Raw genomic sequence first — 25,565 nt, 5'->3', positions numbered from 1 at the left:
GCCACCACAGCAGCATATACTACCCATAGTTGCCCTGTTTCCCCTAAAATAAGACCTAACCTGAAAATAAGCCCTAGTATGTTTTTTAGGATGCTTGTAATATAATCCCTACCCCAAAAATAAGTCCCAGTTAAGTGAAACCCCACCCTCCACCATTGTGCAGCAAGTAGATGATATGACTGTATTTGAATAAATGTAGATTGTTCTACATGATAAAATAAAACATCCCCTGAAAATAAGCCCTAATGTATTTTTTTGAGCAAAAATTAATATAATATAAGGGAAACATGATATGTACTTCCCTAGTCAGAAATTCAATAGTATATATTGAATTGGAAAGATCTGGACAAGTAAATTTTCTCTTCTAATCCAATAGTGATCAGCATGCTGCTAGCCAATAAGCACTTCCAAAGAAGAAGAGAAGGGTGGGCAACCTGCCAATCTCTAGATGTTGCTGGACTGCAAGTTCCATCAGCTCTAGGCAGCACTGTCCCAAGAGTGAAGAACAGTTGAAGCTGTAACCCAACAAGATTTGGAGGGCTGCACCTTGCCTACTCCAGATGAGAGGGAGGGGCAGACAATCTGCATCAGAGGGTGGGTAAACTGCAGCCCTCCAGATATTGCTGGAGTACCAACACCGAGCAATGGAAGTAGAAACTTTTTGCATTTCCCTCCTCTTTCACAAGCACACAGCATTAAATAACAGTTATCACATACAAAATGGTTATAAAAATTATATGAAAAGAAAACTATTTAAAACTGCATGGATTCTAATTTATTGCATTTTATTTGTGGATTTTAATTTTTTTTCTTATAAAAAAAGACAGGCACAATTTATTATTTTAAAATACCTCAAGTACATTGCAAAAAACTGATCACTATTCAGATTGCCCTTTTACACTTAAATTAAAAGTCTGTGTATAAAGAAAATTTCAGTGAGGCAGTAGTGCATTTTTAGTAGGAATGGATAGCAAAATATATATTTTTATACAGTAAATGTTAAATTTATAATTACCTATAAAAACTTTGAATTGCACAATTATTCACTTTACAATTGACCAGGTTTCTGGGGAAAAGCAACAGCATTTAAGAAATATTTCCCAACCTATTCTTAAAGAGCACGAATTAGGATTTATATTCCTATGAACAATCATTTTAAGTAGAACTATATTTGATGATCAAGATAGCTACCTTTAGTGGAAAAGAATTTCTATATATGCTGTTTGAATAAATGACCTGCATATTCAAAATTATCCATAATGTTTGGATGCCACTAAAACGTTTTCCTTTTTTAAAAATTGAGTACCAACACCACAGAAATCTGGAAGGGTTAAAGTTGATTTCCATTTTCTTGTTTTACAATTTATATTATCAAAGGATGAAAAAAGGCACGTTAAGTACATTCTTCGGGACTTCCTTGAAAAAAGTATGATAGCTCCACATAGTTAAACATAGACCCAAAAAGACCTAGAAATTGGACTTGATTTGAAGCAGAGCCCCGGACATCATTCATCTTCATTTTCCATAGAATTTCTTGTTCAACAGGAATATGAGAAGGTTTACATTCACTTTAGCTTTATCGAACATTTTCATTACAGAGACACCTTCATACTGCATCTGAAGCAAATCCTACAATAATGAAAAATATATTTAATTAATGTTTGGAAGCTGACATATTTTAACATATGCTGGAATCCATATACTGTAAGTACACATATAGAAACAAGTAAAAATGTACACAGAAAATATCTCTTAAGTAATCCTCCTTTCAAACACTGTATCAAAATTCAATATTGATCTGATATCTAGAGAAAAATGAATATAAAACAAAGGAACAAAAGCCTCAAAATCTTGAAGATCTGGAATAGCATGCATAAATCAAGGGAATCAAGTAGCACAGAGGACAAGTGTGCATTTAAATACACTTCATAATGCATTAAATAACTAACTCAACTCTGAATAGCCCTTGGGAGGACAGACATATCCCTACAAACACTGTACAATTTAAAAAAACAAGAATATTTACCTGGAAATGGAGCTGCACCTTTTCCATCTCTACACCCAAGAATTTAGCTTTGATATCAAAGTCACCCACCTCTTCGCCAGGTGTAATTTCAAACATCACATTCTTAAACCTTAGAAAACAACAAACATTGGTATTGGTAAATTATCAGGCATGTTTATTCCGCCCATGGCCCCCTCACTCCATGGCTACTTAGAGGCATACAGATCTGTGCCCAACCTCCCACTTGCCCCTCTGGAGGGACACTGACCAAATTCTTGTTTAGGTTCATGCCACTGCTTGTGCATTTCTGTTTCTCCAGAAAACAACACATTTTCACCAATGGAAAATGTGACTCCACGGTGCTGGTAGAAGGGTGTTTGCCCAGGTAGCAGCTGTCTGCAGAACACTGTTTTATCTTTATTTCTGCTTTTTGTAAAAGCTGTTGCCAAGAGAAAGCCCCCATTGGTTTCCTACAGCAGCCACCAAGAACAGACAATGAGAGACTTTAAAACGGTAATGAGTACAGACTCTTCAATTCCTTCTTGAAAGATCAATGCTGGGAGCCTGTGCTTCTCTCTACACATGCTATCCTTTCTATGTCCCACCACTCTTCCTGTTCTATGAATCTAAAATCAGTTGTGCTGTGACCACAGTATAGACTCTGATGATTAAGTCAATGACTTTGCAGCACGAAAGACCAAAAGAAATTTACTTCTGAAGTAAAGGGGACACTCTCCCCCTCCTTTGCCACTAACTCAGGATCTTCCTGCATTTTTCGTTCTCCTTCCACACTTCTGATCACAAAAGAATGCCTGATGTAACACAAGGGATCTTTGAGTATGTTGCTTTTCTCGGTTCATGCTTCTGATTTCTGCCTGAAGGTCACCTTAGAAATGCATATCTACCCTGATTTGGTTTGTCTGTTCTGTATCTTGTGCATTAAAACATACTAACTTAAAAAATAGTTTTAAAACTTGAATGAGACAGATCAGCCAGTTTTATAATTCAAAATCTGAAAAAGTCAGTCAGTAAATACTGGCCAGAATATAATTATGTACTTCGGAATCCAATAGTCTCTTTCTACATCCAACACTAGCAGAATTGGGATTTCCTTTCTATCCCTCTCATATGCCCTTATACCATCAACATCCTGCTCCAGAGGGTCTTCTAGGACTAGAACAAACAGGGTTTTCAGGTGGATATGAAGGGCTACAGGAAGGAAGGAAGGGGGAAAGGCCAGAAGATCCAGCAGGCATACAGGTATGCCCATTGATTCAAAACAACTGAACAAGCACAAGTAGAGATCATAATCTGAACACACTCAGTGCTAAACCTACTGGTTAGGCTGAAGTTCATCGATTCCTAGGATCACCCCCTTTTCATGCAGTCTTGCTGCTGTGTACTTCAGTGAAATATTCTTGAGCCGGTTTCCTTTCTCTTCTTGTTTTCCATTTAATTTGATTGATCGTCGTGAATTTCTGTAAAACGGAAAAGATGTAAGCAGATCTTAGCCCACGCAGACAGCATATTTCCTTTCTCCTAATAAAGGTTGTTGAATTTCAGGTCAAGACTAAAATATGTCAAGCCAATATATCTCCAACATGTTATTATAATTTTTTAAAAGCAAAGGCAGCTAGCTAAAAGTTGCCAAATAGTAAGACTTATTATGAACTTTCCAAATACACTAATCATGACTTATAGTGCAATCAAAGAACTGAGGATAGGTCATTATTTCAGCCCCCTACTCCTATCAGTTACCAGTGATGGCAGAAAAAGGAGTTGTACAATGTCCAGCTGCCTACATAAAAAGATCCAGATGCAGTGTCTATTTAACCATTAGTCCAAGTCAGCTGAGCCACTGGCTAAAGATGATAAGAGGTACTATCAAAGCCTATGGAAGGCCTCAGCTTGCTCTATATAAGACTGAAGCCTAATTGTTATCTTCTAATAAAGGCAGCAAACCAGTTTTTGAAAGAGGTTTGAGTGGATCTAAGGTCCTTTTTTCCCACATAAATAATGGTATGTAGTAGTGGTTCCACTCTGGCATTTCTTTAAAAGTAAAAACGTTTCACTCACTTTCTGGTCAAATTGTCTAGACAGGTTTTAATGTAAGTGTTGTAATAATTTATTTGCTCTTCATAGAATGCTTTCTTGGAATTGAGTGCATTCAATGTCTGCTGAAGTTTCACCAGTTCTGCTTTTCGGTGTTGTCGATATCTTCTTTGATTTCGGATATCCTAAAGAATTACAGGGTTGAGGGAAAGGGAGAAATTTTTATTTTTATTTCATTTATTTAATCTTGCAAACCTTAAAAACTTCCTGGGGTGTCACAAGAATGAAGTTGGGGAAGTATATGAGATCAGTGGCAATAAGGCAAGACAGAAATTTAATTCTATTGTGATGTTTGTTTACTAAGTCAATGAAACATATGCCTGAGTACTGGCACATAGTTAATGCAAGTGTGAAAAGTCACTTGTATTAATTCACCTTCTTTGCTCGAACAGTGTGCTTGGGTAGTCTCTAGAGATGGAGGTATTCGTAATACAAATTCCCACACACAGCTGGACTTTACGAGGGTCCACTGGAAGGCTGACCGAGGCTGCCGCCAGCAGCGGATGTGTAAATGGATGGTAAGGATGTGTAAGGAAGGATGTGTAAGGGCCCGAACTCTCGTTAAGTCTAGCTGTACGGGGGGATTCATATTCGTATGAATAGCCCCATCTCTAGTAGTTTCTTTTTCTGATGCAACACAGGATTTAATTTGTGCCAGAACTCAGCAAGCATCCATGTTCAATATGAAGACTCAGTGTTATAACCTATGAAAAAGCATACATGGAACGTCTGCTGTGCAGATTTTGGTGACCATTTAATAGCTGCTGCATGAGGGTATACCTCACAAATTCTGTCCCCCCCCCAAAAAAAATATGACAGATTTGTTTCCAAATAGACTTGACCCCTTTTTTACAAATTAGATGATAAAGCTACACCCAACCGGCCAGAACTCATCATCACTTTTCCCATTAATGGTTCTGTACACAATTCTTTGAATATCAGTGTTGCATGTGAAGCAGGCAGATTTTGCGGGAAATGTTAGGAGGGCTACAGTGGAAATACAGTTCATCACTAATGTATTTGACAATTGGAAGACAAATACTCTATGCAAGCATTCAGCTTTACCATTTCTTAACTTTAAATTGGAGTGTATTTGCATATCGTATTACAGTTTTCCTTACAATATGCATAGAATTTTAACACAACCATATAATGAAGGGTTAGAAGGAAGTCTAGCAATATTCCAACAACCTTTGCTATTTCATTGATGATTTCCTGGTATTTATTTTCAGCTGAAACCAGTCCAGCCTGTTCCAGTGTCCGGAGGTTCCTTTGGATTTTCCTTTTCTTTTGTTCTAATGGCAACTGTCCTTCTTCAAGAATAGATCGACTGTGTTTTATTTTCTCTGGAGTTTTGGAATCCAAAATTGCACGTTTTTCTATTACTTTTAAGTGTTCCTCTTCCTAAGAAAAAGACCAGTTTAGAACTTTATTCAAACAAGAAGCTCATATTCAAAGGCATTATAACCTTTCTACATGGAATAAAAGTTCTTGGTTTTGGATTACAGTTTCAAATTCCCCATGCAACTTTACTTCTCCAGGCGAATGCAAACTGAATAGTTTAAAGACAATGAAAATACCATATACTCAATAGACAGCAAGCCTTTGACAAGGACAGTAAAAACCAAACCAAAAATATGAAATGAGCCTATTCTCCCCACTTCAGTGGTTCTTAACCTTGGGTGACCCAGGTGTTCTTGTACTGAATTTCCCAGAATACTTCACCACCAGCTGTGGTGGCTGGGGTTTCTGGGAACTGCAATCCAAGAACATCTGAGTTACCCAAGATTGGAAAACACTGCTCTACGTGGTACCCTTGCTTTGCCTCTATGTCAAGTTATTTGGGAAGCCAACTGTAGTGTAACAAAGGTATAGCAAGGAGAGCTAATTGAGACTATCCTTAAATCATACAGGCATTTCTTGCCATATTTTGTCTGCTGCCCCTACCACTTATAACATGGCTGCACTCAGACCACATATGATTGATTCTCCCCATTATTTGGACGGTCCTTCACAGATGCCTATCCAATCTCCCCCCCCCCCCAAAAAAAGGTCCAAAGAAAGCAATCATAAAGGGTCTCTAGACAATTTGTTTAATTTCTAAAATATTTTCCCAAGTGCTTCTTCCAAACCTCCCTCTAATCACTGGCCTGAATCCAGTGGGGCTATCCACTGAAGGAGAAACCATTGCTCAGGAGGAAATTACATACACTACATTTAGAAAGTCTCAGGTTTAATCCTTAACATGTCCAGGTAAGGCTAGAAAATGCTTTTGCCAGAAACCATGGAGAGCTGCTGCCACATAGCATTGATATGATTCAGTTTGACAAATGAACTGGATGGCTTAGTATAATATGGCCACTTGACTGTTCTTCTCAATGGAAATGAGAGTGGTCAATCTCTCCTCTCTGTAGCCCTCTGTGCATCCCTAAGACCTGCTCCAGAAGCCTGGAAAACCTCTGGAGCCAGTTTTCAGGTTGTATCAAGGACTGTAGTGAGCCAAGAAACTTCTAACACCCTGGCACAGCAGCATCCATGTAACATAACAGTGGACTTAGGGAATTAGTTTAGACCCATGCTTTACTTGTCACAAGGGTGCCATGTATTAATGGAAGCCTTTTGATCCAATAGAGGAGTGCTTCCCAACCATGAGTCTCCAGATGTTCCTGGACCACAACTCCCACAAATCCTAGCTAGCACAGCTAGTGGAGAATGTTTCTGGGAGTTTTAGTCCAAGACCATCTAGGGATCCAGAGGTGGGAACTGGTGCAGTGGAGGAGTCCCACTTGTGGATTGGGGAAGGAGGAGATTTTTTGTCTGTTCCCTCTTCACCTGGAGTCCCCTATGGCCTTGGAAAATCTGCTTCAGATGGCGGGGAACAGAACAGTAGGAGAGCTGTCACTGGAAGTCATGTAAGAAGAAGGGGAGGCTACCCTCCTTGTTGCAGCATTTTAAGAGATACTTTTCTAACAGGTACTTTAACTGGTAGAAACAAATAATAAAATTAGTTAAGTATTTCTGCCCGATCCCAAAGAGTACAGATAAAGAAGAGTCATTGTCACCCTCCTGCTGGCATCCTTCGGCACAGAAAATGTTCCAAACCATTTTCCCTTTGTTTCCTTTTCATATGTTTCAGCAGGTGCAATTTACAGATTTAAAATGGTATATTTTGCTTTTCTACCACAGCTGCCACTCTCCACCATTAACACCTGGTTCTTTCAGTCTTTCCTATAAGGACCAGTTCCCCTGCCATGTTTTCCTCTTGTTCAAAACCATTTCCTATTTGTATAAAATTCTCAAAAGACAGAACAGATCATACTGCAATGTATATTTACTTCCTCATAGTGATTCTTGGAGATTTTGAAGACTGCTAGTACAGAAAACATGGAGAAGAGCTTGAAGACAAATATTCTCATACTTTCCACAATACTTTCCCAGACAGTTATTTGTTTTGTTAATGTAACAAAATAAACTTAACCTCAAAGCATATTATTTAATGTACAAAACTCATCAAAACATTTTAGAACACTCATTGAAGCATCATTTCCCACATGTTAAATTAAGTAATTTTTAGGTTTAATGTAGGAGACACCTGACGTCAAAGGCAATCTTAAACTCTCTGTCATTGGCTTTACAGGGAAATCTTGAATGTTTTTCTGGATTAAATCCACATAAGATTCATTACATGATGGGAACTGAAGTCCTACAGTGAGAGAAAGCTGGACCCAGATATATTTTCAAAAGATTTACAGTAAGTTTGTTTAGGGACAGATCTATTTAGAAATAACTTATGAGTTTTTTCTCAAGAGCCATTGCAGCTGCATTTCCTGATTCAAATGTACAAACACGTCAGTTATAAATTTTAAACACCAACTAGTCACAAAGCCAGCTGACCAGTATTGGTCTGGTCATACTTGCTAAGCTACTGCAAAGGGTGCTTGTGGAGATGAGTTACTTAGAGGGAAAGAGTTCACAAGAATGGAGATAGTTAACAATTTTTTTTTTTTGGCAAAGCTGGGTACTTTGGGAAAAAAATATTCAGGTTCATTCATTAACTGGAAAAAATTGCTAGCTTTCTTTACCCTTGTATTTGCTCTTTATTCTCTTCTCTCAGGACAAATTCACACAAAAACGTAGTTACCTGAAGTTCAGATGCTGGTGTTTCCAATATTTTTGCAAGTGACTCTCCTGGCTGAGCTAGTATCACATCAACAATAAGCCTTTTTGTCCTTAATGGAAGAATGAAAACAGTTTTGATTCCACAGAAAGACACTTCGCAATTATATAAATGTTTAGCCCAAACACAAACATGTGCTCTAACTGTTCTCAGTGAGGCTTACATCTAGGCAAGTGTGCACAGAATTGCAGGTTTAACTTCAATTCCCTTCTACAATAACCTATGTCACCATAACAAATCTAATGAGAAAGTACTATCTGTTGGAATTGGAGATGGATGGCAATTTCATTTTAACTCATTTCTTATCAGAATTTATTAAAAACATGTAAAATTGAAATGTAGGAAAGATCAGAACTGTTAGGTATGTGAGACTGAGCCTGCATGTATGCAAATTATCATAAAAAAGATCCTTAATCTCCCAGAGACTTCATTCCAAGGGTAGGGAAAGCACATGTAGTGGAGGCACTCCTGGAGTTCTCACTGCTCAAAGAATAAGCATAACATGCTTATTACTGAGTTTATTATTTTAATACTTTGTGTTCTGTAGACACTACCAGCAGAACTGAAACTAAAATGCTGTACATGAATTAAGAAAGCTTCTCAGTCTTGCTTCCCTTGCTATATCCCAGTCTGGTATTTTTAGGGGTAGATAGGCAAATAGCATGTTTTATGTCCATACTTTTAATGATCAGATGTAATGCGCTTTTTTGTAGGGTTTATTGTGGTTTCAGTTGTTTCACTGCTCTTTCTTCTAAAGAGCAATGAAACAACTGAACATTATTGTTAGGGATTTTTAAAATGCCAGCATGTTTGTTGTTCACTACCTTAGAATTTGCTGAATTATAAAGATGAAATAGAAATTTCATCTTAAAATGCAATAAAATGCATTCATATGATATCTAGATACATCATTCTAGTAGGTTGCTCTCAGAAAAACCATAGAAAGAACACAAATAACTGTAGCACTAGAAGGTTTTAGAAAAAGAGAACTGCATGAATAGCAGGATACAGATTAGATTTTACAGGAAATTGAAGGAAACATATGTCTTGAATTTAACACTGCAGTAAGTGTACTGTACAGGAACTCTTTCTCTGAGAAAATTGTCTTATTGATCTGCCTTACTCTCACATACACTACTCCACATATCATGCCAGTGGCAGAAGCTGCAAGGACAGTACTGTAGTCAATTAAGCAGATGCAAAATGTTGTTTCTGAATACATAACAAGAGTTGTTGGAAAGTTGCTGTTCCTTAATTAGAACCTTTCTTTTTCCTCCTCCCATCCCCCACTGTCTCACAATCAAATCCATTGTGCCAAGCACACATTTATTAAAAGTTAAAGTGACTTTAGCATGTACCACTGGCTGTTTAGGGCCTGAATCAAGAATTTCCTTCTGATTAATAGATACTGTAAAACACTTTATCATATGTGGATGAGCTTAAATGCAAAATCTTCCTAAGCATAAATATGTAATTTTGGCTAAAATCTGTATTGTCTATCTAAGGTTCATGTGGAATTAAAAGTTTTTTTAAAACACATAATGAAAGTAATTTTGAGTAAAGTCTTACTAATGCAAGGCTTTAAAAACCACAATACATGGTAATAAAATAAAAGGCAATAAAAACATACTTTATCATCAGGCCTTTGATATCCTGTTCTTCACCTTCCCGTAAATCATATTTCCTAGTCAGTGAAAGTGAAATTTCTGTCTTAACAAGCTGGTTTAAAGTGTTTTCCTTGTTAGGGTCATTGGGATCAATAGCTCCTTCCCCTTGCAAGGGAAAAAGAAAAAGAAACGTTACTACTTCTAATTTTTTTGTCTATGACTGTAGAAAGCTGCATTGGTACTTACCCTTAAGATGTTTGTTTCCTACAGTGGGAAGAGGACATCCTTAGCTTGGGATGCTTTCTCTGATAGGCAGGAGTTTGTGCACCACACAAATGGCTCCCCACCTCTTTTCTAGTGGAGTAGGGCCACCCGCAAATCCCAGTCCTGCCTCCAGCTGCAGCCTCATAGCCCATAGAGAAAAAGCAGCGGAGTCACAGATAAAAGATACCAGAAACATTAAAGACTTAAACATGACAATCTGAGACCATCTGAACATGTAAAATTTGTTTGGAAAAAAAAGCCTGATTCATTTGAAAAGTAGTGCTGAAGTAGAGCTTTGCAGATAACCTAGACAGCTAGAAAGGTGAACAAATGGGTCCTAAAGCAAATCAAGCCTGAACGATCTGTGTAGGCAAAAATGGCAAAACTGAGGCTGCCTTACTTTGGCCACATCACGAGAAAGCAGGATTCTCTAGAAAAGACAATGATGCTAGGAAAACGTGAAGGCAACAGGAAAAGAAGATGACAAAAAAAGAGTGAGTTGACTCCTTAAAGGCTTCAGTCTGCAAGAGATGAGCAGGGCTGTTGGGGCCAGGACATTTTGGAGATTACTCATCCATTGCATCACTAAAATTCAGAGGCAACTTGACAGCACATAACAACATCTAAGCAGGAAACAAGGGGAATGCCACAGGATCCCATTGTGTGCTCTCTGAAAATCCCATGTGCTACCCAGCAACATTCATTAAAGGGTAGATACGTCCTACTGTACAGAACGAAGGTGTTACATTAAGTTCTGATGTATTTTTCTCCTACAGTGCAGGAAGATGTTTTTAGTTTGTGATGTTCCAAAGCTCTGAGATATCTCAGGTAGGGCTTAATGTATTATGAAGCGAATAATTTTGGCTTGTGTCACAGAAGAAGAAACAATCTGACACCGAAGGAGGCCTCTGCCGATGTGAAGTGGTCCAATCTGTATTGTCTCACTAAGGAAAATACAAGATGGCAGCCCTACCAATGTCAACTAAAAGTGCCCTTATGCTAATAGCTATGTCAGCTCCTTGGTCCAACTGGTGAAAGTATTACTTTTTGCTGCATCTCAGGACCAGCAGCAAAAGCTCTCCAACACTGATAGTTGCTGTTCCTTGTCTCTAGGTAACATTTGGGCCAGTCATTCTCTCTTAACCAGACATACCCTAAAGGAGTGTTGTCTGAATAAAATGAAGAGCAGGGGAGCCATGCACTCTTCTTGAACTCACTGAAAGCAGGATAACAATAGAACAGACTAAGGACACAAGAAAAGGCCTCCTCTATTGCTATAGGCTTTTTCTCAGTAACTATCTGCCTCCAAAATACAGTGCTTTCGAAAAAAAATCTTTAGAATGGATTCAAATGGTTTTTATCCACTGGTTCTTAATTTTAGATCTATTTCTTTTAAAAAATACTGTCATAATTCTATTCTTAGTTTTTAATACCGTTTGTTTTCATATTGTAAACTACCTTGGATCCTCTTGAGAAAGGCAGGATATAAATATTCCACTTCTGGTGGAATGTGCTACAGTCACTTTACGACAGACAGAGCCAAAATTTCATGTGCGGAAATCATTTAGACTTTATTCTACTTTGCTACAGTGGCCTTGGCAACCTTTTTAGCCATAATATATGTCTGGAAGGAAATAATCAGTCAGCCAGATCCCTTGATGTCCCATGTTCTTTTCTGATTTAGACTTCAACTGCTATCTACACATCCATGTCACTCTCTTTCCAGAGGGTTGTGGTCAGGAAAACTGCAAGATTACCAGCTGTGCCCTAGGAAATGTAGAATTAACTTCTGGGATGATGAATGAGTCTAGTCTGAGAATAGTAGAAGCCTTTTTCTACTATACACGACTTCTGGTCTGGCAGATAAAGCCCCACCCCCACACCATTCTGAAACTTTCTGGGCCTCTATTACTTCTGTGAGGAAAAAGACCTTCCAGGATAAATGCCTAAGGAAGACTTTGTATGGTTGATTGCATAGGACTTTTGTGAAACATGTTTTTCAGACAGCATGCAAATTCCAAAAAAAGGCATCTATGTACTGTGGGTGGTTCTGTTACCAATATTTCTCTCAAAAATCTCTCCCATGGGATGACAATGAGTCCAAGCGATTCCTGGTAAGGACTGAAGGCAAAGCAGCTGCTTGTCTTTTTATACTGCAAATCAAAGTCTTATACACTAAATTAATCTTTCTGAGGTAGCTCTTACAAAAAAAAAACCCTGCCCTGAGAGGTTAGAGTGATGTTAATAACTTCCACAGAACAACTCCTGCTCACCAGGTCCTTTGTGCTCTAGACCTACATATGCATCTGGAGTAATCCAGGATCTTGGGGGTCTATGTCCCTTTGGCTTAACAGATTTCTGACAATGGGAAGGGTTATATCCATTTGAGCCATGTCTATCTTTTCTAGGAACCATACCCTTCTCAGCCAACAAGAAGCTGCTAGAATTACTTGGTGATCCTCTCTTGAGATACTCTCACAAGAGTGAGAGTATCTCAAGGGGGGCCCTGGGGGTCATTTTGCTATCAGAAGGTCAATGGTTTCCGTTCCGTTCCATGTGTTCAACAATCAAAACAAAACTGGCTCATCTTATAGCTGTGTCTGGAAATGAACAGGACCACTTATTGTGAGGTAATGTATGTCATTATGAGCCAGAAGATTCTGAGTGAAAAACTCTTATTTGGTATGATCTATTTTTTAGGGCAGAGTTGGTTTGCTTCCTGTTCAAAGTCCCTTATCCTCCTGATTCTTTAGGGGAATATTGCCCATCCTTGATGTACACAGAAGAAGAAACCAGGGCAGATAGGTGTGCAGACTGCAGGACCTTGTGGTTAATGACAGAATTTTTTTGACTTGAGAAGGACTGAATCTGGCTGTAGCAAGTTTTCTTCTTTAATCCCTAACTGTGGCCACTGAAGTGCTAGGGAATGGAAGAATCAACAATAAAGGAGATGTCTTCTTAAATGTTTCCCTAGGCCCTAGGGAGACTGGGGTTCACAGGCTTCAAGGTCATGCAGGGTGGGTAGTGGAATACACTTCCCAGTGGAATACACAGTACTTTCAAAGCAGCTAGGGATGAATGGGGAGAAGAGGAGGTTGGATCTGCATGGAGTCTGATGCAAATGAAAAAAATACATTTTTGATACAAATCAGGAAAGTGGTGATTATGAAAAACAATTCTGATGACTCAACAGAATGGAGGCGGGAACTTGACCAGGATTTCCCACACCAATAGAGGGAGCCTGGGGGCCATTTGTTTAGTGCACAAATTCCAGCCTATCACAGTGGGCGGAGGGGGGCAAACCCACGCTAAGGATGTCCTCTTCTGTTGCAGGGAAAGAAAGAGATGTTAGAACCAAAAAATGAAACAAAAATTCTATTCCAAAGCAAAGTAAATCCAGCATGTTTTTAAGCAAACTGTACAAATTTATCAGGATAACATATCATGGTGTAAGCTGTACAATTTATCCCACTCATGCTAGTCACGAATGCCAGAAACGATCATGTGCCAAAGCTCTATTTTGGCTACAAGTCTTCATCAGCATGTTCTGATATTTCTACCGGGCACTGCAAATATGAGCACCTGGAAATACTTTGTTTTATTTGGAATACAACTTCTAGAAATACCACCACCACCCATGCTGGCTTGGGGATTCTGGGAGTTATAGTCCTAAAAGTAACTTTTCAAAGTCTGGCATGCACATGTAGGCAGAAAATAATAGTTGTATGGTGATATTTCAGGAAACATTCAAGAGATTTAGCTGCTGTTCTGGCTGCAAAACAGTATTATCTGGCAAGCAGCACAGGACTTTTTTTGGGCTACTGTATTTTTATTCAATCTAAGGATCATTATGCTAGTCACTTATAACACTGGGCAGAATCCAACAATGAACTTCAGATTCAACAATCTTTCCTCCTACAATCTTCTGTGCACCTAAAAACCTGGTCTGGAGAGCTGAAAAATTTCCCAGATTTCTGGAGCAGAGAAGACAGGAAGAGGAGAAAGGGAAGAAAATCCCACTCGTGTTGGCACTGGATACGGAAGTGCAGGTGACAAATCTGAATGACTCACAATTGGTTAGGAATTGTCTGAATACAGAAGAACAAAGTGATTCTAACACAGCAAGCATTCACCAGAAATCACACAGCATGCAACAGCTGGTCTGGTTTTGCTTTAAGTGTGTGCTTTGTTTACATTGTGAACTCAACTGTTTTGAGTATAGTAAAAATACAAACCCACTAAATATAGTAATGCATGTACTTTGCTATCCTTACTCCACTTGCTTTTGTTAGTCTTGGGTAGGCATTGTATGAGAGGAGGGAACAGACACTCATTATGCTGCTAAAACTGAAAAAAAAAGATCAAAGGCTTCCTGATAATCCCTCCTGTTACAAAAGAATCTGGGTGGAGAAGCACAGCAGTAAAGAACAGTAAGTAGTATTTGCGAAGGCTTTCACCGCCGGCCGGGATCTAATGACTGTTGTGGGTTTTTCGGGCTCTTTGGCCGTGTTCTGAAGGTTGTTCTTCCTAACGTTTCGCCAGTCTCTGTGGCCAGCATCTTCAGAGTACAGGAGTAGCACTGCACCAGAGCACAGAGTACTACTCCTGTCCTCTGAAGATGCTGGCCACAGAGACTGGCGAAACGTTAGGAAGAAAAACCTTCAGAACACGGCCAAAGAGCCCCGGAAAACCCACAACAACCAAAAGTAAGTAGCTCTGAATTTTCAGCTATATACTAAGACAGCATCTTTCAGCCATCTGCTTCCTTACCAGTTTATGAATGGAGATGGGCAGGAAATGACAACTGAGCAGAGCACTTAAATTGTTATTTATCAAGGACATTTAATTATCACTGATGGACTTCTATTCCTGATTCATAGGTTTCAAGAGAGGAAAAGCCTTTCCTGCCCCCTCCAACAAAATCTGTGTGTGGATAGATCTGAAAAAAATGTGCTAAACTCTTAGAATGGGTAAAACATCATTAAAATATGTACCTGAAATCTATGTAGAAGTGATAAATGTCTAATTCAAATAGCGCTATATCAATTGGGATAGGTAACCTGCTGCCCTAAAGATGTTTTCAGCAACAGGTCCTATAACTACAAATTACTGACAATGATGGTTGTGTCCAGAAAGCCACAACACTGTGTCACACTATAAAAATGGTAATTGATATAATTCCAATGCCTTCACATTAAAGTCTAGAAGCTACTTCTGAAAAACAAACAAACAAACAAAACAAAGACAAACAAACAGAACCATCAACATGTACAATAATCCAAGTCCTCTATTAATTCAATAACTTTTATTTCCCTTATATTACCAGTTTAGGTTTATTTAATAGAGTTTAGGATCAAATTTGTGACTACATTGTTCATTTTGTTGTGTTAGCTTACCTAGGAAGGTCTCCACATCAGGAACTTCTCCCAGCCCTTGCAGGATTTCATTTAAGACATCATTTGGGTCGGGAGCAATGGCATCCTGGTGCTCTAACAATAACTGTAAGGAAGATTGCTTGGGATGAAACTACTGAAAAAAAATCTGACTTCTTTCCATATACAACTACACACTCTGACTGAAAGCCTGATATTTGGTGTAGTAAATGGCACTAGAGAAGGCCCACTGAATCACTGGGGATTTATTGAGTCAACTCCTCTGTACATTCCACCAATTTAAATGGGCCTATTCTAACTGTGACATGCTTTAGGACACTAAGTTACAGGTAGAGTAGGTATATTTGAATATATGGCACTTATGAAGGAGTTAACTCACAAACCCCTGGGGTTTCAATGGATCTACTATAGCTTAATCTACATTAAGCAACAGGACTTCAGCCACCATCACATAATGAAAAAGGATCTCACACACATAAACACAAGTTAGAAACATGAACAAAGCCTGCAGGAGACACAAAGGGCAGGGAATAAATGAACATGGTAACATTACACTGAGAAACAATGCAATATTCATCAGCTATATGAGCTGGGAAGGAAATAATTCCCACTTGACATGAACAAAATATAAATCAAATTGCAGTTGCTTGCACTGAACTTAACTAAGATAAATTCTCTTTTTAAAATCTCTTTGTACAATCAACACTTTGTACACATGTTTAAATGATGAGAAAAATGTGTGCAAAAAAGAAGGAAAAGAATACACAATCCAGTGGAATGCTACTGATTTCTTAGTCTCAAATTGGGGTGCACGTGGTGTTACATTGCTACTCCTGTTACATTAAATAAATAACACCTTTCTGCTATCAAAGCAATACATTTATCCAAAATATACACCACCAACTGAGCAGATTTTAGAAATGCTCTTTCAATAAAGTCTTTATTACCCAGCTTCAGGAGTAAAATCATTGCAGAAAACATAAAGAATGGTGTCTATTCATAAAACAACAAAAATAACATGTAACAGACACAAAAATAACAGGAAGTGTTATGCATGTGGTAAAACTAAAAACCTGCATCAAGCGTTTGCTTTAGAGCACTGGTTCTTAACCTTGGGTTACTCAGGAGTTTTGGACTGCAACTCCCAGAAGCCTTCACCACCAACTGTGCTGGCTGGGGTTTCTGGGAGTTGCAGTTCAAAAACATCCGAGTAACAAAGGTTAAGAACCACTGCTTTAGAGAATACATTTTCAAAATGCTAGCATTCCTACAATTTCTATACTGCAAAGCTCCAAACCTACAATGTAGACAACATGAGTGGGTTGTGATGATGGTGTATAATTATTACCACTCTAAATTTGGAAGGCATCCATCCAGGAGGTGTTGGAATCTCTCCGGAGCAGATTGGGGAGAAACAGAGCAGATTGCGAAGGACTAAAGATCAACCTCCTCCTTGTTCCACTGACAGATGCTCTGAACTGGCAAAGGGACAATAACTGGATACCAACCTCAACATTTTGTCTTTAAGTATTCTGTTTGAAAAACTACTATATAATTTTCTTGGTAGAATCTATGAGATAATACTAGCGGAACTATTAAGCATTTCACTGAATTTCTGGAGATCAACTGATATGTTTTTGAAACTCACATACATTCAAGGAGAGTGGGTTGGAAGTGTATCTGGAACTGATTTTGTTTTCACTTATGAAAGGAGTAACAGCATGATCGGAAGCCAGTGTTTTTAGAACAAAATTATTGGCTGAGTTTTCATCCTTGTTTTTCCTACAGTTGTCAATTAGTAACATTATCATCACAGGAATTACAGACTCAATACACAGCAGTGCTGAAGCAGCACTACTTAGTTTCCACAACTAAGTAGTGTTTTGTCTGGTTTTAAAAACAATGAGAAAAATATAATATTAAAAATATATGATCCCAAGGAAACTGTGATATGGATGGATTTTGTGCAATTAACTTGTTTGCTCCTACATATTCCATTTTTTCATATTCTGCCTAAACCCTAGGCAAATTTATTTGTGTTGTAAGGAAAGCAATGGACTACATAACAATAAATCTAGTATAGTTGTTCATCACTTTGCAAGACTTGTTTTTTCTTAGCACAGTCAGTACACACAGCTACACTATGAAGACTGCTTTACAACAGTGGTTCCCAACCTTGCGTAAGGGGTTTCTGAGAACTGTACTCCAAGAACACTTGGGTTACCCAAGGCTGAGAACCACTGTTTCACAGTAATAAAATCTAACAGGCACTTTTCATTAGTTGTGATACTGCTTGCCTGCCTTACAGTAGCAATGTAGAACAATTTTATACAAAGGATGTCAGAGACACAGGAAAGATATTAAACAGAATGGAATGGAAAACTATCATAGGAGTTATCCAAATCTTCCAGGACACTCTATATTTGTAATAACGTTTGAATAATTGTTCTGGGGAACAAAACACTGCAAAACAGACAAAACATAAAAAACAATAGCAAAGCTGGAATTCTCAGCTTTTGTAAATAGTAGGGCATATTTTTTCTCAACTTGAGAGAGGTCTTATTAATTTTGTTTATTTCTAAAACTACAGATAACTAAAATTAGTGTAACAATTTAGCCGTTAAGTGGCAGAATTCTATTAGCTATGCCCATCAGTATAACACAGTCATGGGTGGCAATTTGGTGGCAAATTGTCACATGGCCAAAAATCATAATAAGGATTTGCTCTTACACACCAAGTCACGCTGATGAGCAGCAATAAATGTCTATGCTGACTTTTAACTCTGTTAAGCTGGCATAAAAATATAATAGCATTCTAGTCTACATATTTTTCAAACAATCCTCTTAGCTTAGTTTTTGCTTCATTAGACTTTAAACTCTGCCTTTACTTCTGAAATCCTTCTGCTTTCTCAGAGCAACTGGTATTAGAATTACTATGGAGTAGGAGGGACTGTTAAACTAGTACCTCAGATAGCACATTACTACTCACCTTATAGCATATTTGTCACCTTTTCAGCTCATCTCATTTATCTGAACAATTAGACTGCCGCTACAGAAAAGACCAGTCATTTAAGGTTTTCCAATAATTTACATATTTTGTTACTGTAGAGCAGGCTTGTCCAACCCGCGGCCCAAGGGCCGCATGCGGCCCAGGTCAGCTCGTAATGTGGCCCAGTGCAACTTTTTATTTTTAAAGAAATTCCAAAGTTTCAAGTTACACTGCCAGCGCTTGTGGCCAGAATGTGGCCGGGGCATGTCACAACAGTAGAGGGGGAGAGAGGGAAGGAAGGAGTGGGAGGGGAGGGGACAGGGGTCCTGCGTGACTGCATTGTGCCATCCCCGTCAATAGGTAGACCCCCTCCCGGCCCCATAAAGCCACCGGAGTTGAAGCTGGCAGCCTCTGCTATCTGAGATCGCAGCTGCCGGTAAGCGCGCTTGGAGCGGGGCTGTGGGGGACGGCTAGGGCTGCCCCCCCCCATGCGGCCCAAACCAAATGTATGTGTGGCCCAAACCAAATTTTCATCTTCTAATGTGGCCCAGGGAAGGTGAAAGGTTGGACACCCCTGCTGTAGAGTAACAGTGGTATAAGGCACTAGAAATCCCTATCAAGTTTACAACACTAGGATGCAGAAGATCCTCTGCTGAACTGTTCCAGCAAACCACAGAAATACATTATTAAGGCTGCAACTACATGGTCAAATAATGTATGATTTATTCCACTTATAAAACACATGAATTTGAAGTCTTTTTTATTGACCACATGACACAAAGGCTGATTTGAATCAGTCCAGACTTTTTTGCTTCTAAAGAGGGTGAACTCCCGAATCAATCCACTACCCTTGTGTGAGCGCTAACTTTGATTTCAAACATAATATAGGCTGTGAATCAAATTGTATATAGTTGCACACTAGGATAATTACTTTATTCACTTCCAATTATTTTATTCATTAGTAAGTTTCTATGTATGCATGTAACAACTTAGGCTGAGAATGCAACTCTTTGAAGAATTTTAAGAGCTGGGGAATATACTTATGTTACTACTATGTCATTCTTTAGAGATTATCATTAAACATAAGATTATAGAAAAACCATGAAAGGAATAAAAACAGCTGTGCAGGATACTATTTTTTGTGAATCAAATTGTATATAGTTGCACGCACGGATAATTACTTTATTCACATCCAATTATTTTATTCATTCTGGTAGTTTTTATGTATGCATGTAACAACTTAGGCTGAGAATGCAACTCTTTGAAGAAGTTTACAAACTGGGGAATATACTTATGTTACTACTATGTCATTCTTTAGAGATTATCATTAAACATAAGATTATAGAAAAAACCATGAGAGGAATAAAAAACAGCTGTGCAGGATACTATTTCTTAACTTCAAAAGACTTTTACTTGATAACATACACATATGGGTAAATTTAATCCTACACATTTGTGTTGAACTTTGTTGTTTCTTTTGTATATCTTTTTAAAGCCTTAATGCATACAAAAACAAAAAACAGAACATATGCTATATGGGTGAACTGTCTGCAAGATAAGTCATAATGATGTATGAAGGAAATATGCACGTTGTTCCACCACGTTAACAGAAACAACCAACATTTTTTTGGAAATGTTGTTTCCAGGAGATATCAAACCATAGTTGTTTTGAAAAGAGCATATGGTCCAGATCTAAATTAAGATGCTGTGAGTAATGTTTGAAAAGAACTACTTCTGCTATTCATCTGTTCCTTATCCAATAAAAACAATTCTCAAGACACCAGTTGTATCCTAAATCAGCCGTTTCCATGATGTAAAAGCAGTTTCATGACAGTGTAGGATTTGTGAAATTTAATGCTCTATGTTTTTGAAAAAGAAAATGTTACTTTTCACATTAAGGCGCCGAGAAGCATTGTATGATCAAACACACAGGAATGTGATCTGCAATGGAGGCTCCTGCAGCCTCTTCCAAAATTAAGGGAGGGGGATACTAAAAACCTCTGGATTGAAATAGTAGGAGCTGGCCTTATCAGTGCTAATACACATTCAAAGTGGTTCACTGTGAAAGTGCTTCTTCAGCTGTACATGTTACATTATCTTGGGAGTTTTTGGTCCCCATTCCCCATTTAAAAAAAAACAACTCAGATTTATGTGCATGTGTTATGCGCCATCACGTCAGAACAGACTTATAGCGCCTTCAATGTAAATGAGATATTTAAGGAGTTGTTCTACCAATTCCACCAACGCCCAGGTAAGTCACCATGGCCAAGTTTAAATTCAAACCCAGGTCTCCTGGTCCTAGTCTGTCATTCTATCTACTACACCACACTAGGTACAACTCAGATTTAGCAATTACTACATTAGGTTCTTCTGCTTTTCCTTACTTACTGAATGAGTGTTGATTATTTCTTCGATGGAAATATATATTACTGGCTTGCTCAGAGTAACCATATCGGAGTATTCATCTATATTGAATTTTTCTTCAGGTTCAGGAACAACACATGCTGCTTGAAAAAAATTCCTAAAGGAGAAAAACACATTTGTAATTCTTCAAGACAGAACTTAAACAGAACTGTAGCTTTGAAGAACGTCTAAACAAAGTCAGCTATTACAATAACCTTGCTATTAAGCTTGCAAACCATTCCTCAGTTTTTTGCTTCTGATTCTGCTATGCTGTGCATGCTTCCATAACCTGCAGTGTAATGGATTTACTACAATCAGAAGATCAATTTTAGCTCATAAGGATGGGATCCTATTGCAATTTATATATGCATAAGTGAAAGCGAGTTAAGGCACTGAATTGAAACTAATTTACAAGTGCTACTTGTCTCCCAGGGCACATTATTAGAAATGCAGGAACACCTCCAGGATCTGATTAATTAACAACAGTTCACTGTTGTAACACGAACAATTTAACTCACGCCACAAATCACCAAGAGAATTCCGTCCCTAATTATGTATCTTACCATACTCTATAAGCATTCTCTTATTTCAATTCCAATTACAAGGTCTTCCAAACAGATAGAGCTACAAATAAATATACAGGCCAATGGTGTACTCTTGATTTTTGGTAACAAACCAAACCATTCCATCAGTGTCTACCGCGATTTAGGCCACTGTCTTTTGCTATTCCTGTAGTTTTCCAATTCAGAATACATGGCTGCAGTCCATAAATTATTGTAAAACTACACTAATGACTGAAATTGCTAAGTCCAGGGCCAGTATAGGGAGCCCAACCTATGTTTGTAATTCTTCAGTAACTGATGACAGTCACACTGTTAATATACATATGAGGCTTCTTTCTACAGAACATCAATAGTCTTTCCCTCAGTACTAAATAAATGAGGAAAAATGGCAGGTATATTTTGAGTATTTAACTGCCATCAGATAATGATTAGAAGTTAAATTATCCAGGTGGTATACAGTCAGCCTCAATCTCCCCTGCAAATCCAGCAGTTCAGTGCAAGTAATACTGCAGCCATCTTAAAGATAATATAGGCAAAAGATGGGCTCTCTATATAGAGAGCAATCACTCTATTTTTGTATTATGTCAGAATATCTGACAATCTTGCTTGAAATATTAAGTGGTGGGGGAGAGATTGCTTGATTTGTCAGATATTCTGACATAATACAAAAATAGAGTGATTGCCAAATGATCTATTATCCTAGAGAACTACATAAATAGAATTATAATAAAGTTATTTCAGAGAACTGATTTTAAAGTTGCAGTTTAATGCAACTCAAGTGAACTTTAATATAGCAGTGACACCACCCAGACAGTATATTTACTTGGGTCAAAGTGCACAGCTTTCCCAAGACATTTCAGCAGGATAACTGAGCACCACTTCCTACTATTGTCTGAAAAAAGAGTAGAGATAAATATACCATTCTTCCTGCTATCACTTCCCTTAACATAATAATACAGAGACTTATCTCTGAAGAGACATAGACTTTGTAACAGAATGGCAATTGCCAACATGCACATACTGGATGGGAAATCTGAAGTAACAGTGTGAGTGAGGATGTCTCACTAGTTGAAACAGTAAAGAAAAATGATACGGATACATAAAAATATTCAACAGAAAAGCAAATTACCACTTAAACATAAACTATAATTTAAAGAAATTAGCATTCCATATTTAGAAGATTTATTCACAATTTATTGCATATAGCCTCATCTGCTTCAGTACAAACCTGAATTTCTCATATGTCTGAGAGAGGTAACTGTTCATTGAAGAGAGATGTGCATTTTCCCCCTCAAAGAGATTATTTGAGGCAGCATGTTGAAGGACTTTGGCCACACAACCTAAATTTCTCCTCTGATCAAGATGGATCTGGCCTCCAGCTGTCATGTCAATTATATCAAATCCATCAGGCGCAACAATGGCAGGATTCATAAACCGATAGTAGAGGAGATTTCCAACAATCTAAGGGAGAAAATTATTTTTAGACTGGTGTTTTCCCTGATACTTTTGTTTGCAAGCCATCTTGGAAACACATGGTAAGTCAAAACTATGAAAATCTCCCGTAGGCCTGCTCCATTGCTCCTGCTTGCCTTCTTCAGTAAGCAGGTGTTAGACATTCTCCACCTGTTAACAGCTTAGTGTCATGTCCAAACCAGCATCTCCAACTTGTTTCTCTCTTGAGAGACTATGGGCCAGTAACAAACTCTAGCTTCTCAAGACAGATAGAATCCAGTCATCCTAGTTCAAATGTCACAATAAACAAACCATGAACAGAAAGTTCCTGACTGGTCCTGCCACCTCAACAGGTAGGGGGAGCCATATTGAGCAGTATGGATGTGTAGACATGCTCATACACAGTAATTATGCCATTTGATGTTGGCTGGATAGTTCAGTGGACCAGGTATCTGGCTGCAGAACCAGAGGTTGGGAATTCAATTCCCCACTCTGCATCCTAGAAGAGCCAGCCTCAGTGCCTTTGGGGAAGCTGAAAAGTCCCAAGACACCACCAGAAGAAGGGAGCAGTAAACCACTTCTGAGTATTTTCTACCTAAAAAACTCAAAAAAGGTTAACCATAAGACCAAATTGACTTTACGGAATATTATTGTTGTTGTTATTGTTAATGACATTTGAAGGCAATTGGAAATTTGGTCATACCCAACTGGTAACACTTTGCATAGAAAATCATTCCTGGTTATATAAGGCAAGGTGCGGGGTGAGTGAGCACAATGATATACTAAGCCTTGCCAGGTTAAATTAGAGAGGATACTTCTTTGAACTATAGATCTACTTCTCAACAACAACAACAACCATACCCAGGAGCAAAAAAGAGAATTTTTTTTTAAAAAAGTAACTCAAAACAAATGCAAAGTGCCACAAATCTACGATTGACTTGGAGCTTTAGAAAATGCATTTAAAATAAATATACTTGCAGCTAGATTAAAAAATCAACACAATGATACCATGAAGGAAACATTTTAAGTTGCAGCAAGCTTTTGACTGAAATCCACTAGTAAGTCACAAGTAGAATAGATCTAGTGAATCAGTGGAACCTACAGAGGGAATGACTCACCAAATCCTCACTGGTTCAATGCAGATATGGTTGCAATTTACTACTGGGTTCTGGGCAATATTTTAAAAAAATCCATTTTAAACAAAGTAGCTATGATCAGTTACAAAAATAAGTTAAAGGTATCCTGCATCCTGCTGAATACAGATAGAAATAACTAATTAATTTAGGAAGAAAATGAACTAATTTTTATTCTGGTGACAGTAGTAAGGCTAATTATTGCAAAGAATTGGAAATACAATAGTCAATTTAACATGGAAGGTTGGTATAAAGAAATATGGAATATGGCTATCAATGGGAAACTAACTTGTGAATTTATAATAAGAAAAGGGGTACCAAGCACCAATGATTTTAAAGACATATGGAAACCATGATTGTTACATATATTTGAGAAAGGGAAAGGTTTCACTGCCAGTGAAGACTCAATGTACTCCTGGAGAGAAATGGGGCAATAAAAGAACAGGTAAAAACAAGCAAGTAAAAAATAATACAGTGGGGGCTTAACTTGAGAACTTAATCCGTATTGGAAGGCGGTTCTCAAGTCAAAAAGTCTGTAAGTCAAGTCTCCATTGACCTACAGTGCATTGAAAACCGATTAATCCCGTAACAGGCTGTTTTTGTTCCATTTTGGTTTTTTTCTGGTCTGTAAGTCAAATCTCAGTCTGCAAGTCAAACCTAAATTTTGCGGCCAGAGAAGTCTGTAACTCAAAAAGTCTGTAAGTCAAGCCGTCTGTAAGTCAAGGGTCCACTGTATAAGCTGACAAGTGAATAGAGGAACAGTCCCAAGTGGTGAGGGGAATACAAGGTTATATAAGTTTTTCTCCTTTTAATTTTTTTCTTCTTCTTTCTATTGTGTTAATGTAACTGTATATTTTGGTGGGTGGGTGTGCGCGCGCGTGCACACACACACACACGCACCTGTGCATGCATATATAATCCTGCATCACTCAAAGACATCAATAATTTTGTTGAGATAAAAAATACCACATTTTTCATGAACAGTTTCAAAATATATCATATGGAAGAACCAAGTATTAAGCAAAATGATTAGAGATGCAAACAGTTCTTCGATGCATCAAGTATTTGCATTTAAATGTGTCTTAAACTTAACAGTTAACGGCTAAACTCCAACACCATAAAGTTATGTTGTGTAATTCTGATGATATCATCAGCCACAACCATAGAGAAGGAGCTACAACTTATTTCAAGGAGAAAACATTTATCTTTCAAGAAAAGATTATTTACAACCTGCCAAGTTTCCAAGTGTATGGATGAGGGTTTTAAAACATAGGCACGTTCTCATTGACCCTCTAACTCATCCTATCCCCATAGCAATGATGCTGATAAATCACCCTTAGAAATCTACCTTTAATAGCTCATCTTCTGTTGCATCTGGAAATTTCTCATGGAGCGAGTTCTTCAGAACTTTGGCTATATATCTCATTCCATAACTACGTGCAAAAACAGATGAAAAAGGAAAATAAT

At 38.1% G+C, this 25,565-nt stretch overlaps 1 protein-coding gene across 2 annotated transcripts in view; it reads right to left on the bottom strand.

Annotated features, from left to right (window-relative positions):
* Nucleotides 1-768: 768 nt before the first annotated feature.
* Nucleotides 769-25,565, bottom strand: part of IQGAP2 (IQ motif containing GTPase activating protein 2) — a 183,238-nt gene continuing 158,441 nt past the window's right edge. For both annotated transcript variants that reach the window (XM_072992667.2, XM_072992668.2), the window contains 11 exons: nucleotides 25,447-25,531; nucleotides 22,742-22,974; nucleotides 20,936-21,068; nucleotides 15,562-15,664; nucleotides 9,925-10,066; nucleotides 8,259-8,346; nucleotides 5,309-5,521; nucleotides 4,082-4,242; nucleotides 3,343-3,483; nucleotides 2,027-2,135; nucleotides 769-1,629 (listed from right to left, as the gene is read on the bottom strand). In XM_072992667.2, the coding sequence (XP_072848768.2) occupies nucleotides 1,516-1,629; nucleotides 2,027-2,135; nucleotides 3,343-3,483; nucleotides 4,082-4,242; nucleotides 5,309-5,521; nucleotides 8,259-8,346; nucleotides 9,925-10,066; nucleotides 15,562-15,664; nucleotides 20,936-21,068; nucleotides 22,742-22,974; nucleotides 25,447-25,531 (1,522 nt within the window). In that variant the 3' untranslated portion in view covers nucleotides 769-1,515. The remainder of the gene's footprint in view (nucleotides 1,630-2,026; nucleotides 2,136-3,342; nucleotides 3,484-4,081; nucleotides 4,243-5,308; nucleotides 5,522-8,258; nucleotides 8,347-9,924; nucleotides 10,067-15,561; nucleotides 15,665-20,935; nucleotides 21,069-22,741; nucleotides 22,975-25,446; nucleotides 25,532-25,565) is intronic.

Source organism: Pogona vitticeps, chromosome 2 (assembly GCF_051106095.1).
Source record: "Pogona vitticeps strain Pit_001003342236 chromosome 2, PviZW2.1, whole genome shotgun sequence".
Taxonomy (NCBI): domain Eukaryota; kingdom Metazoa; phylum Chordata; class Lepidosauria; order Squamata; family Agamidae; genus Pogona; species Pogona vitticeps.
Note: the sequence above shows the minus strand (reverse complement) of the source record. Positions and strands in the feature narration are given on the sequence as shown.